Source organism: Prionailurus viverrinus, chromosome D2, assembly GCF_022837055.1.
Source record: "Prionailurus viverrinus isolate Anna chromosome D2, UM_Priviv_1.0, whole genome shotgun sequence".
In the NCBI taxonomy this organism is placed as follows: Eukaryota; Metazoa; Chordata; class Mammalia; order Carnivora; family Felidae; genus Prionailurus; species Prionailurus viverrinus.
The window spans coordinates 54,025,921-54,040,105 of NC_062571.1; the positions used below are offsets into that span (position 1 = coordinate 54,025,921).

At 42.7% G+C, this 14,185-nt stretch overlaps 1 protein-coding gene across 5 annotated transcripts in view; it reads right to left on the reverse strand.

Moving 5' to 3' along the window:
- The window catches only part of MYOF (myoferlin), a 157,621-nt gene that overhangs the window by 64,849 nt on the left and 78,587 nt on the right, over positions 1 to 14,185 (reverse strand). For all 5 annotated transcript variants that reach the window (XM_047824477.1, XM_047824479.1, XM_047824476.1 and 2 more), the window contains 3 exons: positions 5,226 to 5,403; positions 3,870 to 3,994; positions 915 to 1,021 (listed from right to left, as the gene is read on the reverse strand). In XM_047824477.1, the coding sequence (XP_047680433.1) occupies positions 915 to 1,021; positions 3,870 to 3,994; positions 5,226 to 5,403 (410 nt within the window). The remainder of the gene's footprint in view (positions 1 to 914; positions 1,022 to 3,869; positions 3,995 to 5,225; positions 5,404 to 14,185) is intronic.

Consider the following 14,185-nt stretch of genomic DNA (forward strand, 5'->3'; position numbering starts at 1 on the left):
ACGTTAGATGCATCGTTCACCCCCTTGGGCCTCTGTTTTCTCCTCCATAAAATAAAGGGGACTGGAAGAGATGACCTGTTAGGACCCTGATTTAAATTTTCTGAATTTAAGCGAGAGCCCACCAGTGCTCTCATTTCAGCTGCATTTCAATGACCTAGCTAAACCACTAGAAGGCATAAGAAGACCTGGAGACTGAGGGCATTAGCCCCAAGGGGGACAAAAAAAAGCGGTCCTGTTTCTTGCTGCTTGTGAGAAGTTTTCAATATGCTTTTCTTTTGGAATTTTCCTGTCCACTGCTGTATTAGCCAATATTTAAACTGAGTTTGGAATGAATCACTTCCCCTTTTGAGTTCCAAATGCCCAGAGTTCTGAGCTGTTTCTAAGTCACAGTTCTAAAAGGTTCTCCGGCTCAAGTCAAATCTACTGGCTTTGGGAAGGGAGCCTTAGATACAGTCTCTTAGGCATTCAGCAAAAAAAAGCAAGTAAAAAGGCTACTTCTAAAAATGTGTTTGTGAATTAGGAATGTGATTCTGAATGGCAAAATCAATGCTCCACCCCTAGACCCCATTCTCTGTGGGAGCCAGGCTTCACCCTTCTCCAGGAGGGGGGCCCACAAGCACAGGCCAGCATCCTCCTTCCTTGTCCCCACCGCTTGCCTGAGGCTGCCCTGGGATGTTTCCTTCAGGGCCCTCAGCCTCCCCAGGCTGCTTTAGAATTGGCACCAAATCAGAAAGTAGAACTTTTCCTGGTGGTGATTCAGAGACTCCTCCCAGTGACTAGGGCCTTTTGAGAAGCTTGACTAGTTCAAATTCATTTTTCAGGCCAACACTGGGAACAATCCTAGAGGCTCTCCCTACAGTTTCAGGGAGGAGAGCATGACTGGGAATTCTGAGATAGGAACAAGATCACTGTACCTTGTGTCTTCTATAACTTCGTCAATCAGCTTCAACCATAATTCGGCCAACTGGTTTGCAGGAATTTTACCTTGAATCCCTGATTTTAGAGCCTCTGTGTTTGATTGCTGGAGAGTTTGGAAAGAGAGGAAATAATCGGTTAATTGTGCGTCATGCCATTAAACCTAGTAAAGGTTTAATGTTTCTTTTCAAGAAAAAATACACAAAAGACTTGACAGAAAAACCAGTGCATTTAATTTTTTACGTTTAGTAATGTTCACCATAGCTTAGCACTATTTACTTTTCTTCAAAAGGCAATCAACGCTGACATCTATAAGTAACAGGGCAATCTTTCATATATCCTTGACCTTTGAAACCATGTAAATATTTTATGTATTTAAAAAGTAAATAAAATAAAACCAATAAAGATGGGAGAAGGAATCCTACCATGGAATATAAAACAGAAACAAATGAACTATATGACTACACCAAACTAATCCAAATAACTTTTGAACACAATATTTTGATGATATACTCTCAATTTAAAGAAAAAGACCATTGGGGCACCTGGGTGGCTCAGTCGGTTAAGGTTAAGTGGCTGACTTCGGCTCAGGTCATGATCTCATAGTTGGTCAGTTCGAGTCCTGCATGGGGTTCTATGTTGACCGCTCAGAGCCTGGTGCCTGCTTCAGATTTCTGTGTGTGTGTCTCTCTCTCTGCCCACCCCCCCACTCACCCTCTCTGTCTCTCAAAAAAATGAATAAACGTTAAAAAAATTTGAAGAAAAGAACCATGAACATATCAAACTCTAAATTTGTTTGTTGCAGTGGTTTATGGATACTAGGATTGAACAAATGAGCAAATGAGGTTTCTCACTGTTGGAGAAAAGAGTTATAAATATAGAAATAGGAAAGACTAGAACAAACCTGTGATATTAGAATGGATTTGGAGTTAGGCTTATAAATTCATTGCTTTTCATATATTGATAGATCTAGAAATAAATCACACGTGAATATGTGTGTGCATGTGCCCGTCATTAAGCCTATCCACTGAGAAGGCCTAGAAGCAATGGCATCTAAATAGTAGTGAGCATCTAATACCCAGATCTTGGTTTTCATATGATATTCCCGCTAAGAGGAAACAGAATTCTTCAGAAAATTGGCGATTTGAGAATTAGGGCAGAGCAGTACAAGATGAGCCCAGAACATACTATTGTGTCACTTTGAGCATCTGCTGACACAGATTGAGAGAGTGCCCACCATGATCATCAAAAGTCCTGATCATGGAAAGCCACCATGTTGTCCAGATCAGCATGGAATAAGGATAGCCTGATCAATGCTGAGGAGAAGAACAAGGAAGAAAAAGGCCCGAAGAATACCCAAAACATAATCAGAATAGAGGGGTGACCAGTTCTTTACTAATTTCCTTGAGACGGAGGACTGGAAGTTAATACCACAACCAGACTGCATGTCAGGTGAACAATTATGCTTAAGTTAACTTAAACTACAATTCTCCTTCAATATCATCTTTATAATATAAAACAATATATATTTTTTAATGTTTATTCATTTATTTTGAGAGAGAAAGAGACACAGAATGAACATGGGGGGCGAGGGGCAGAAAGAGGAAGGGGAGAGAGAATCCCAAGCAGGCTCTGTGCTGTCAGTGCAGAGAGAGACATGGAGCTCAATCTCATGAACTATGAGATCATGACCTGAGCCAAAATCAAGAGTCGGCTGTTTCAATCCGTAAGAGACTCTTTTAAATACAGAGAACGATCTGAGGGTTGATGGGGTGGGGGATATGGGAGAGAGGAAAATGGGTTATGGGCATTGAGGAGGGCACTTGTTGGGATGAGCACTGGGTATCGTATGTAAGCAATGAGCCACAAGAATCTACCCCAAAAACCAAGAGCACACTCTGCACACTGTATGTTAGCCAATTTGACAATAAATTATATTAACAAAACAAAGAAAAAGAGTCTGCCGCTTAACCAACTGAGCCACCCAGGCGCCCCCATAAAACAATATGTTTAGATTTTGCTGTGGAATCTTAGATCAGGTATATTCCAGGACCCCCACATGTATTGGTCTTACCCTGACAGAGGTTAGACCTTAGAAAAAATTAATACTAATATAATCTGGAAATCAAAACACTAATCACACCAATTTAGTATCTTTGACTTAGAAATATCCCAACCATGTGCCCCTCCTCATCAATATCAACTAGATGGAAAATTACAGATACCACATCTATGCAGTTTCTGCCAGAGGGAACTCCCAACCTCCAAACAAGGAAAGTTCCCTCTAGTTTACAAAAAGAGCATAAAATGTCAGGCTCTGGTTCCTCTGAGCCCACCTCTTCCCACAGTGGAGATTTTTACTCCTTTATCAATAGAGCTCTAAGGGCTGCATATTTCTATTGGCATGAACCATTCTCCACACCACTCCTAACTGTGGCAGAACCTGTGGGTTGTCCTCCCACTTCGATATCCACCCCCCTCTTCTTCAGGAAGAGAACTTTTATCTGGCCTATGCCAACCCAAGCATAAGACGGCACTTCCCAGTCCCCTTAGAGTGAGATGTAGTTGTATGACTGGATTCTGGCCAATGGAAAATGAGTAGAAATCAAGTGTGTGACTCCTGGGTCTTTCCCTCCAAGGGAAAGGCCTGTGCCATCTACTTCCCCATTCCTCTTCCCTCAGGCTTGAGGGCAGGCTTAGTGGTGAGCAGCCTCAACCATGCAGACAATAACAACTCCTTAGTGATGGCAGAGCAACAAGAGGGAAGGAGTGCAGGTCCCCAACATCTCTGAACCTCCATGCCAGCCTTGGATCGCTGATGTCAACTGTTACTAAAGAAATAGCTCTTATCTTGCTTATCACTATATTCTGATGTCACCTACAGGGCCTACCTTGTAACTAATACATAATTCACTCTGTCCAGTGGAAAGGAAATATAGAAAAGATAAACTTACCAGCCGTTCTGCCATGGCTAGGAGAGTGTTCACCGCATCCAGGCGATGACTAATGTCCTCCCAGTATGAAGTCAGGGTAACAACTGGCTTTGTGTGGGCCCAAGGCAAGTAATAATAGTAGTTTCCTGGTGTAGAACATTGAGGGTCAGTGAACATTGGACACTTAAACAACATGTCTATTAAGAGATGTGTAAAATGGGGTACAGGTTAATCTATCCATATGCTTGGGGAATGGTTTGGGGTGATCTTGTTTTTAAATTTTATTCAATGAAGCCACCAAGGGATAGACAGAAAGTTTTTTATTCATTCAACCTGTTGTGAAAATCTCTCTAAAATACCCTAGTAAGCCGAACTCAACAATTTTAGGATCTTGCAGTGGTTCAGGATCACCGATGATTACATAACACTGCAGCAGAAAATAGAGATGGGAGTTTAGATTATATGTGTTCGTACCTGAAAAGTGCTATTCTAAATATTTTTGTTGGAATTGGGGCAAGAAAAAAAATGATTTTCTATTTTGTAAAGCATGGATTCATGGGGTTTGGTATTACTTAGAACCTTACAGGGATTAACAATTACCAGCCAACTTTTTTCTAGTACATTTTATATTTTCACACTGCTTGTACAGAAATTAGGTAAAAATTATGGCAATACTGTTGGAATATTTGATCAGAATGTCTCTCTCCTTTCTATATACTCTTAAATCATTTGTTGATATCTTTACTTGCGCATTCTCATACTCCACTTTGTTATTTTATACACTAGAATATACACTCCTTAAAAGTAGAGACTGTTTCTCATCCATGTTTGTTCAAACACAGCTATTTAATCCTCACAGCAGCTCTGGAGAAGATAATGAAACTGAAGGTAAGAATTGAGTGATGTGGCTAAGGTCATAGTGCTGGAGAGTAACAGAATGAAGACCGGAAGCTTGATTTTCCAGGACCTGAGCCAGTGTCCCATCCATTTCAACTACTTAATCTAAGAGCAGTTTGGGGCTTGGTAGGGTGGAGTTGGGCAGGGTGGGAGCTGACTCTCACCAGGTGGGAACTCTGGGAACCTCAGAGTTCAGCAAGTCACCATCTTGTGATTTTACAAAACAGAGCCAGTGTGAAAGCTGAACACGGCAAGGGGGCTGGGGTTCAGACCCTGGCAAAGGGCCTGCAACTTCTTGGGTTTGACCTGTCTTGAAGGTGCTCGAACTCTAGCCACCTGTCTTCCCCATTTAATCTTTTCTTTCCACTAAGCATATGCTGAAGATAATGGCTGCCAAAGGGAGAATATGTTGGATGCTTCTTGTCCTGTGATGCACCCACCGTAAACTTATGAGAAGAGGATGGTTAGAGGCAGTCTTACCATCAAATACGGCACGGCTGTATTGAGTAGTTGACGCCAAAGGCTTACAAGTTGTGTCAAACTTGTTGCCGTAGTTCCCAATGCTGACTTCAAACTGAATGGCCTCGCCAACATCTTGCAACATGGTGGCTGAATGGAACACGGCAGACAGGCTATACTTCCGCCTTCGTTGGTATTTCTGTAAAGTATGGGCAGATGTAAGGCTCAGTGAAACTCCTTTTGCTCTTATTTATATGTGGGTGTCTAGCAGATGTAATTCTAAAACTAATAATTAGTATTGAATTAAATGCCAGTAGAGAATGTTCTTAAATCTAGCAGTTTTTCTTGTACTCATACAAGTGGGCAAAGATAGAAGTACCAGGATATTCATGGCAGTGTTGACTGAAATAGAGAGAAAAAAAAAAAAATGAAAGCAATACAAATGTCTAGCAATAGGTCACTGGTTAAACAAACTATGTTACATCCATATAATGCAATAAAGTTAGTAAAAAGGCAGATTCATATGTGTAAATGTATTTTAAGTGAACTCATTAATTATATATTTTAATATTGGCATATGCATGGAGAATGTGTAGAATAGAAATAAAATTGTTGACAGTTATATTGGGAAGGTAAAAAGATTATGGCTAATCGTACTTTCTAATTTATATGTTTTTAATTTTTTGAATTGCTTGAGTATTAATTTTCTTTTTTTCTACTTTTTAACAAAATGTTTATTTATTTTTGAGAGAGAGAGAGAGCGTGAGGAAGGGGCAGATAAAGAGGGGGACAGAGGATCCGAAGCAGGTTCTGCACTGGCAGCAGGGAGCCTGATGCGAGGCTCAAACTCACGAACCCTTAGATCATGACTTGAGCCGAACTCAGACGCTTAACTGACTAAGCCACCTAGGTGCTCCTTAAGTATTAATTTTCAAATAAAAAACAATAAAGATTTTTAATGTAAGACTTTAAAATTAACTGAATTTAGGTGAACTTATTTTCCTGTTTTCTGAAACAGAAATCAAACGTTATTTTTTCTTTCTCTCTTTTTAAAAAAATTACTGGGGGAGTGCCTGGGGGACTCAGTCATTTAAGCATCTGACTTCGGCTCAGGTCATGATCTCACGGTTCATGGGTTCAAGCCCCGTATTGGGCTCCCACATCAGGCTCTGTGCTGACAGCTTGGAGCCTGGAGCCTGCTTCAGATTCTGCATCTCCCTCTCTCTCTGCCCCTCCCCTGTTTCCACTCTGTCTCTCTCTCTCTCGAAAATAAATAAACATTAAAAAAAAATTACTGGTTTATTGAGTGTGTGTGTGTGTGAGGGAGTTGAACATAGGGCCAAAAATGACCACACCGAGGATCTTTCAGCCTGGCAGAAATGACCATGAGCCCTTCAGGCCTTCCTTAATCCAAGCACATAAAGTCTCCTGAATCCACAGATTGCTCAGATGGCATCTCTCCTTCTTTGTGGATCATATCCTCACTGATCTTTGGGTACTCTGCCTTCTTTAGTCAAACAGAGCCGTGCAATGGTTGAAATTGATGTACCTCATTATGTTCTAGGCATTCTGCCACTTAATACCGTCCACATCTAGACTCTGTTCCGGATCTCCATCGGTATCCAATCTCTGTAGACACTTGTCAAGCTTAGGGGTGAGAATACCAGTGGTTACACTTGGCTACATGCTTCACTAGAGGGTTCATGGAGACCCATGAGTGATAATACTCAAATTGTTTGACGAATTTCTCACTATGGCAAGTTTACTTTGAAAGCCCTTAGAGAAGGAACTCCCAGATCTGGAGTCCTTCAATTTGAGATTTGGAGGCCACATTGCTATCAAACTTTGGCATATGCTGAATCTTACTGTCGTTGGATTTGCTCTTTTGCATTCCCACCTTGCTACCAATTTGTGCAGCATAATCTACGTAGCAACGTAATGACACATTTCACCTTTAAGAGGCTAACAAAAATTGGGGCACCTGGGTGGCTCAGTCGGTTGAGCGTCCGACTTCAGCTCAGGTCATGATCTCATGGTCCGTGAGTTCGAGCCCCGCGTTGGGCTCTGTGCTGACAGCTCAGAGCCTGGAACCTGTTTCAGATTCTGTGTCTCCCTCTCTCCGCCCCTTCCCCACTCACACTCTGTCTCTCAAAAATGAATAAACATTAAAAAAAATTGTTTTTAAAAAGAAGCTAACAAAAATTACGTGATCCCAGTAGGATATTTGTCAACCGATTTCCTTTTCTTTTGTTATTCATCCATACCATGGCCTTTATTCCATTAAATGTATCACAATCATGGGCAGTTCTTCTGCCTTGTATGATGTAAGAATATGTTCTTTCATTCACAGAAGTACTTGGACAACAGTATCAAAAATTTCTTTTTTCAAATTGCGATGAAACACACATAACATAAAATTCTCCACATGAGCCATGTTTAAGTGTGCAGTTCGGTGGCCTTAGGGACGTTCACATTGGTGTGCTACCATCACCACCATCTATCCACAAAACTCTGCCCATCTTATAAAATTGAAACTCTGTACCCATTAAACCCCAACTCCCCATTCCCACCTCCTTTCTGTCTCTCTGAGTTTGGCTACTCTGGGTATCTCATGTAAGTCAAATCAAACAACATTTGTCCTTTTGCGACTGGCTTATTTCACTTAGTTCAGTGCCTTCAGTGTCTAACCATGTGGTAGCACATGTCAGAGTTTCCTTCCTTTTTAAGACTGAAGAATTCTCCATTGTACTGTTGAAAGATAAACTGGGGCATGTTGAAAAGTTTTAAGATTTTATTTGAGCAAACATAGATTGGATTGGGCAGCGACAAAGCAGAAGCGGTTAAGAGTGCTCCACCTACAAGAGCTGAGGAAAGACTTTCAGAGAGCAAATGTGGAAGGAAGGCAAGGAAGTTATTTGACTGGCGCTGGCTTAAGTGGTTGCGTTATTTGGGAAAGTCTAGTTGGTTATTTGCGCTTCATTGTCCTTTGGTTTTGATTTCTTAACCTGGAAGCATTTACAGGCCTAAGCTCTGGTTTGCTTATGTAGGCTGCCCAGGCATTACGGCCACTTCTGTCTAATGGCATCCTTGTTTAATAAGTTTAGCAGTGTGTATATACCACATTGGTCTGTCCATCCATCTATTGAAGGATTGCTATCAATGGACGGCTTCTATCTTTTGGTTATTATGAATAATGCTGCTAGACACATGGGTGTGCAAATATCCACTTGAGTCCCCGCTTTCAATTCTTTTGGGTCTATACACAGCAGTTGATTTTGGAATTACATGGAAATTCTACTTTTAACTTCTTGAGGACTGTTTTAAGAACATCTGACAGGGACTGTAGTTTGTTGTCTTGAAGAACCACAGGACATGCCACTATTACAAACTCTCTGTTTTGGTTAAAAGGATTTTTGACATGGTACACTGGAAACCCTCAATAGGATTTCATCAGAAATCCTTCTGAGTTTCAATCTTTCTTGCAAGTCTTTCCAAAACATTGGTTTGAAAACTTAGCTGCGTACTGAATCACCCGAAGGGCTTTGAAATATCCTTATAGCTGGGTGCCACATCCCAGAGACTGCCTAGCACTGTGAATTTAAAATTTTTCCTACTTACATTAGTCCACCGTCACTTTGGCAGAGAGGGGGTTGGAGACTTTTATCGCTTGTCAGGAGTCCCTTTAACTATCCACAACTAAGCCTCCTGAACTATCCATGGTTCAGGAATGCTGTGGAAATTCTGGGTTTGGTTTAAATTGTGTGAAAATTAGAAAGCAGGAAGTTATTTGTATTAGTCAGAACTTCTATATACAGCATAACTTCTTTGTAAACCATCTGGGATGATCTAAGAGAAGGGAAGGAGCAAAAATATGAGACATAATTTGGGGCCTAAGTCAGGGGTCCCCCAAATGACCAGCATTTAAGCTGGTGCCACCTGCTAATACAGAGGGTGCAGAGAAGAGAGAAAGTGCATGGGGAGGCTGTGGAAGGGGTGGGGATGCCACTTCCGGCTGGGCTGGCTCTGCCTTGCACACCTCTACGTGGCCACGATTCCATTAGATCTCCCTGGGTTTTCCTGAGCATAGCTCGCAGTCACCTGCACCCTGGTAGCACCCTCACCCTGAAGAGTTTGAGCTCTAAGACAGTAATTTGGGCTTTGGCCATCACCACACCTCCCAACAGAGCGGCCCACTCTGTGAGCGAGCCGCTCAAGATGGAGCTGCAAACTGGGTCGCTTCCCAGGTCCAAACTCCACAAGGGGCAGGGGATCTACATCTGCTCACCTGCCCCAGAGCCAGGCTCTGGACTGTGAAGCCTAGAATTCTGCCCCCCCCACCCCAGCCCTTTCTCACTTCCCCTGTGCCTCAGGGCTCAAAGAGGGGGAGAGAAGAAGGAACAAGCAACAAAGTTTAGAAAAGTCAGGAGCCTCAGCTTTTGTTCCCTGTGTTGCCTTTGGGCAAAACTGCTCCTAATGGGGAAAGTTAAAGAACATAAATTATAATCTACTGAACACTGACGGATGTTTCTTTGACTCTGTAGGGCCTTGGGGCTCTCTTTCCAATCATCAAAGACCGGTGTGTGTGGTAGATGCAGGTGGTATCAGAGTTTTAGGAGTAAATCTGGAGGTGTGATTTTTGTCAAGCAGAATACTGAAAAAGGGGTAACAAGTAACAGCTCTTAAAAGTGGCCGGGGGACCACCAGGCGTGGGACATCAAGGATCAGTGACAAGGAGACTGTGCCAAAGAAAACCGCCCGACTCGCCACCTTTGGTCTATTTACTAAAGGTGGCTGACAACTAGCGGAGCTGGTGGAAGAATCTGAACGTGTTATTTCAAGCAATATTTGTTGAGCACTTACGTAGGCCAGACGAATGGGAGAACTCAAGGAGGTTCTAATTGATCAGAAGACAGAATGCATGTTCATAAAATGGTCCCAAAATATGTTAGGTCACACATGAGAAGACTGGGAAGGAGTAGGGTGGAAGTGGTCTAGGAACAGATCCCAGATGGTGGAGACAAAACGATGGCGTCCTTTAGTGACTGGGCAGAGGTTCCAGAAGCCAGCAGGTGTCTGAATAGAAGTGGGATGACACACTTCATCTTCTTCTACCTGCCTGATTCCTTAGGGAGGTGGCCACAGGTGGAACCCAGCTGCATCTCTTCAAGGGTCTCTCGACTGGAGCCAGTTCAGCTCTAAGGAGGTGGGGCAGCTCTATGGCGACTGAGTAGGAAAAATTCACTCTCCCTCCTGTGTTCCTCCTTTACTCTCACAAGACTACCACACAGATACCAGACGTGTAGCGGATTTTCCCACACCACACAATTCTGCAACACCAGTTGGGTGTCCTACAGTTGAACTCAATTCTGACACTATCTACCCAGAGACAGAACGTCTCAGTCCCACAAGACTCCCCATCCCCACTTCAGACCCCAGTCGAAAGTCCAGGTTCTGGACTAAATTGGAGGCTCCCATGACTTCCTCCTCAGAGTTGATTAACTTGCTAGAGCAGCTCACAAAACTTGGGAAAGCAGTTTACTTACTGGTTACCAGTTTATTATAACAGGATATGATAAAGGCTACAGGTGGACATCCAGAAGGAACTGCTGCATAGGACAAGGTATGTGGCAGGGACGCAGAGCCTCCACGTCCTCTCTGGGCACAGCACTCTCCCCAAACATGCATGTATTCACATCCCAGAAGCTCTCTGAATCCTGTATTTTGGGGATTTTTTATGGAGGTTTCATCACATAAGTGTGATGGATCATTAACTCAATTTCTAGCCCCTCTCGGGAGAACAGGGGGTAAGGCAGAAAGTTCCAAGCTTCTAATCATGGCTTGCTCTTTCTCATGAGCAGCTTCAAACTAGGAGCCCATAAGAGTCACCTCACTAGAACAAAAGACTCACCTACCACCCAGGAAGTCCCAAGAGATTTAGGAGCTCAGCGTCAGGAACCAGAGTCAAAGAGCAAATACTAGCACTATTATTTCACAGCAACCAAGTCGTCCTCTTGAACACGACCAGAAATTTCATTATTTGCATATGACCTGGAACATGGGATCTTTGGAAATGGGGAAAGGGTCAGGATCATCTTCGAGGCCGATGGTTCCCGGTGGTTACACAAATCTGCTCATCTCACTCTCTTACCAGGCTCCTGGTTGCCTGCACTGTGGCTGTGTCTTCAGAATCTCAGCTCCTCTCCTGCTTTTTAATGTTACTGGGATTTTAGTTTATAGATTTCGTTTTTGCTTTTATTAAATTTATGACATAAGCCATTTTGCTATCTGGGTTTAATTATTTGGATCAAAGAAAAGTAACTTTGTTTTCTATTTCAGTTTATTAAAAGCTGTTCTTTTATACTGTTGACATACACTGTGGCGACTGTATACTGTTGGCTCTTTGTTTTTTGCGTTTCTTTTTGGTTTTATTTTTTACTAAATCTATGACACAGGCTTCTTTGCCTGTATGTGTTTAATTATTTGGAGTAAAATAGAAAAAAGAATTGAGTTTTGCATTCTAGCTACCATACTTTGTTGAGTCTCTTCCTACCCCTTCCCTCTCCCCCTCTCTATTACAAGTGCTTAAAATAAAAAGAAAGGCCATGAACTTAAATTCTGTTCTGGTGACAGCACAAAGTAAAGAGGCACTGTAATTGCTGAGAACCCATGGCCGCATTTCTGCCTAAACCCAAGTTGTAGCTGGACTCTTCAAGAGCCAATCTATAACAACTCAAGTCCAGAACCACCCAGGCCATACCATATGTCTCCATAGAGGCCTTTGGGGGGTTTTTAGCTATTTTCTTGCACGATCCTGGCAGTAAATGGCATGTAAGCTGTTCCACTTTCCCACCCACCCTCTCTTCTTTTTCCTTTTTCTAAATTTGTTCTTAAGATGTGTTATGATTCCTCACCTTCAGAATTGATGGTGGTATGGGGTGGATAGAAAGACTCACACCAGGATCTTATTGACCGGGGGAATTTGTTTTGGCTCTGTGTCTCTTTAACAAGTAAACAACCAAAACAAAATGAGTATACATTACATGATCCCACAACATACACTTCTTATAGAGATTCGTCTTGATTTATGACCTCATCTGCAGAAGCAAGGTTGGAAAAGTCAGGATAAGTCCAGCACTCAAGGTCTTCAAGTGTCCCCTGTTACTATGTTATGGTAGATTTATCATTTGCAAGGATTATGTTCCTGAGATCATAGCAAATCCCGAAAGTCAATAATGTCACAATATTCTATCATTACCCCCATGAAATATAACAAAATAACTGAAAACTCTGGGGGACTGCTTCAGACCCTATGTAAGAGTTGTGCACCGGTGTCAGGAATAGAGAAGCACAGAGCCTCACTCTCATGGACATGCAGACTGGATGATGGCTAGGTGCACTGACCAGCACTCACACACCTGCTTTTCTGCACACCTGACTCAATTTCTCACCTCAGCAAAATCACTCCTCGCTACACATCAGAAACTCCGGGATAACTCAAGAGTGGTCAACACCATTAATGCTAAATCCAAGAATGGCATTATGGCACCATTGGTGGCATGATATAAGTCGCAAATGGTATTATTTATGTGTCTGTATATCAGTGGGAATAGGTAGGATGACAAGGAGTAGAGTGATGGAGAGACACTTGATAATTTCTTGAAGACTTATCTCCCAAGAGTTCCTAACATAATCTGGCCTTTATATCCACTTGTTTGATAGGCTGATTCAGGAAATAGAAGCAAGTGCCCTAGAATTTTTTTATTGGATACATTAATGTATAAAAACTGGGAAAACTATGACTTAAAATTTCTAAGCAGTTTCTGATTCTAGGAGTCGAGATATGAATTCACATTCAAGGCAGACCATTGCTTTGCTTAGGAAACTTCTTTGGACGGACCTTTAACTATAATATAAAACACACAGCTACCGGGGTTCTTTCACCATTTAAGTAACCTGACTTCAACTGTTCCATTTGGTCACATGCACTGTTAAGTGTATGTTTTAGCCAGAACTATGTTATAATCTGTGCTCGTAGAAGGGGGAGAAGTGATCCTTTCCCTGTGAGAACTTGGACTGATGCCCTGTGGCTTGCCGGTGGTAGGTGTAAGGTTCCTTCTTGAGGCTGAGGGGTGGAGACAGAGGTAACCTGTGAAAGAATGTGTGGCCCAGTCTTCGCTTACAGGGGAAGACACAGGCACTGGATTGAAATCTGTGTGGCTCGTGAATAACTGGACTCCTAATGTTCCAAACACGCCAGGACTGAAAATTCCAGAATATACTGCTTTGGACTCTAACCTCCTAATATTGTTTTCTTGGGAGTCCGTGAACAAGGCTACAATGGTCTGGGGGAGAAGGGAGAGTTTCCTCTAAAGGGAGTAGATATTTTCCTTGTCACTCATCCTGAAAGGGGCAAATCTCACAACAGGGAGACATGAAACTCCTAGAAAGGAGAAGGCCTTGTTTGGCTGGGAATTCATGGCACTTGACATGGACGTTGAGGTGGCCATGTGTACAGGGTGGTGTTGGGAATAGGGGCAGGTGGGGAGCCGAGCCCTGCCACAGTAAGCAGGCTAGAGAGAGACAGGGAGGCCAACTGCAACAGACCCAGAAAGCTTGTCTGAGCCCAGAGCTTTGAGATTAGCCATTTCAAGTTACTCATTTCACGGTTTCCCTACTCTTACCTCTTACTGGAGGTAAACGTTTTTCTAAAATTGCCGTTTGGTTTCTGATGTAATGTGGAGACATAAGAGAAGGGTCTATCCCAGGCCTGGGACAGAGGGGAAGGTGAAGGAGACAGCTTCAAGAAGCTTGTTGGGTCAAGGGTGGAATCCAGCAAAGAGTGGCCCGGGGCAGAGAGCCATAAGTGAGCTGGATGCTCTGGCAAACAGTTCGGATTTCCGGAACACATAAGCATCAACCCGGGATTCTCAGAAATAGGTGGGGGAAGATGTGGTGTACACATACAAAATGGAATATTATTC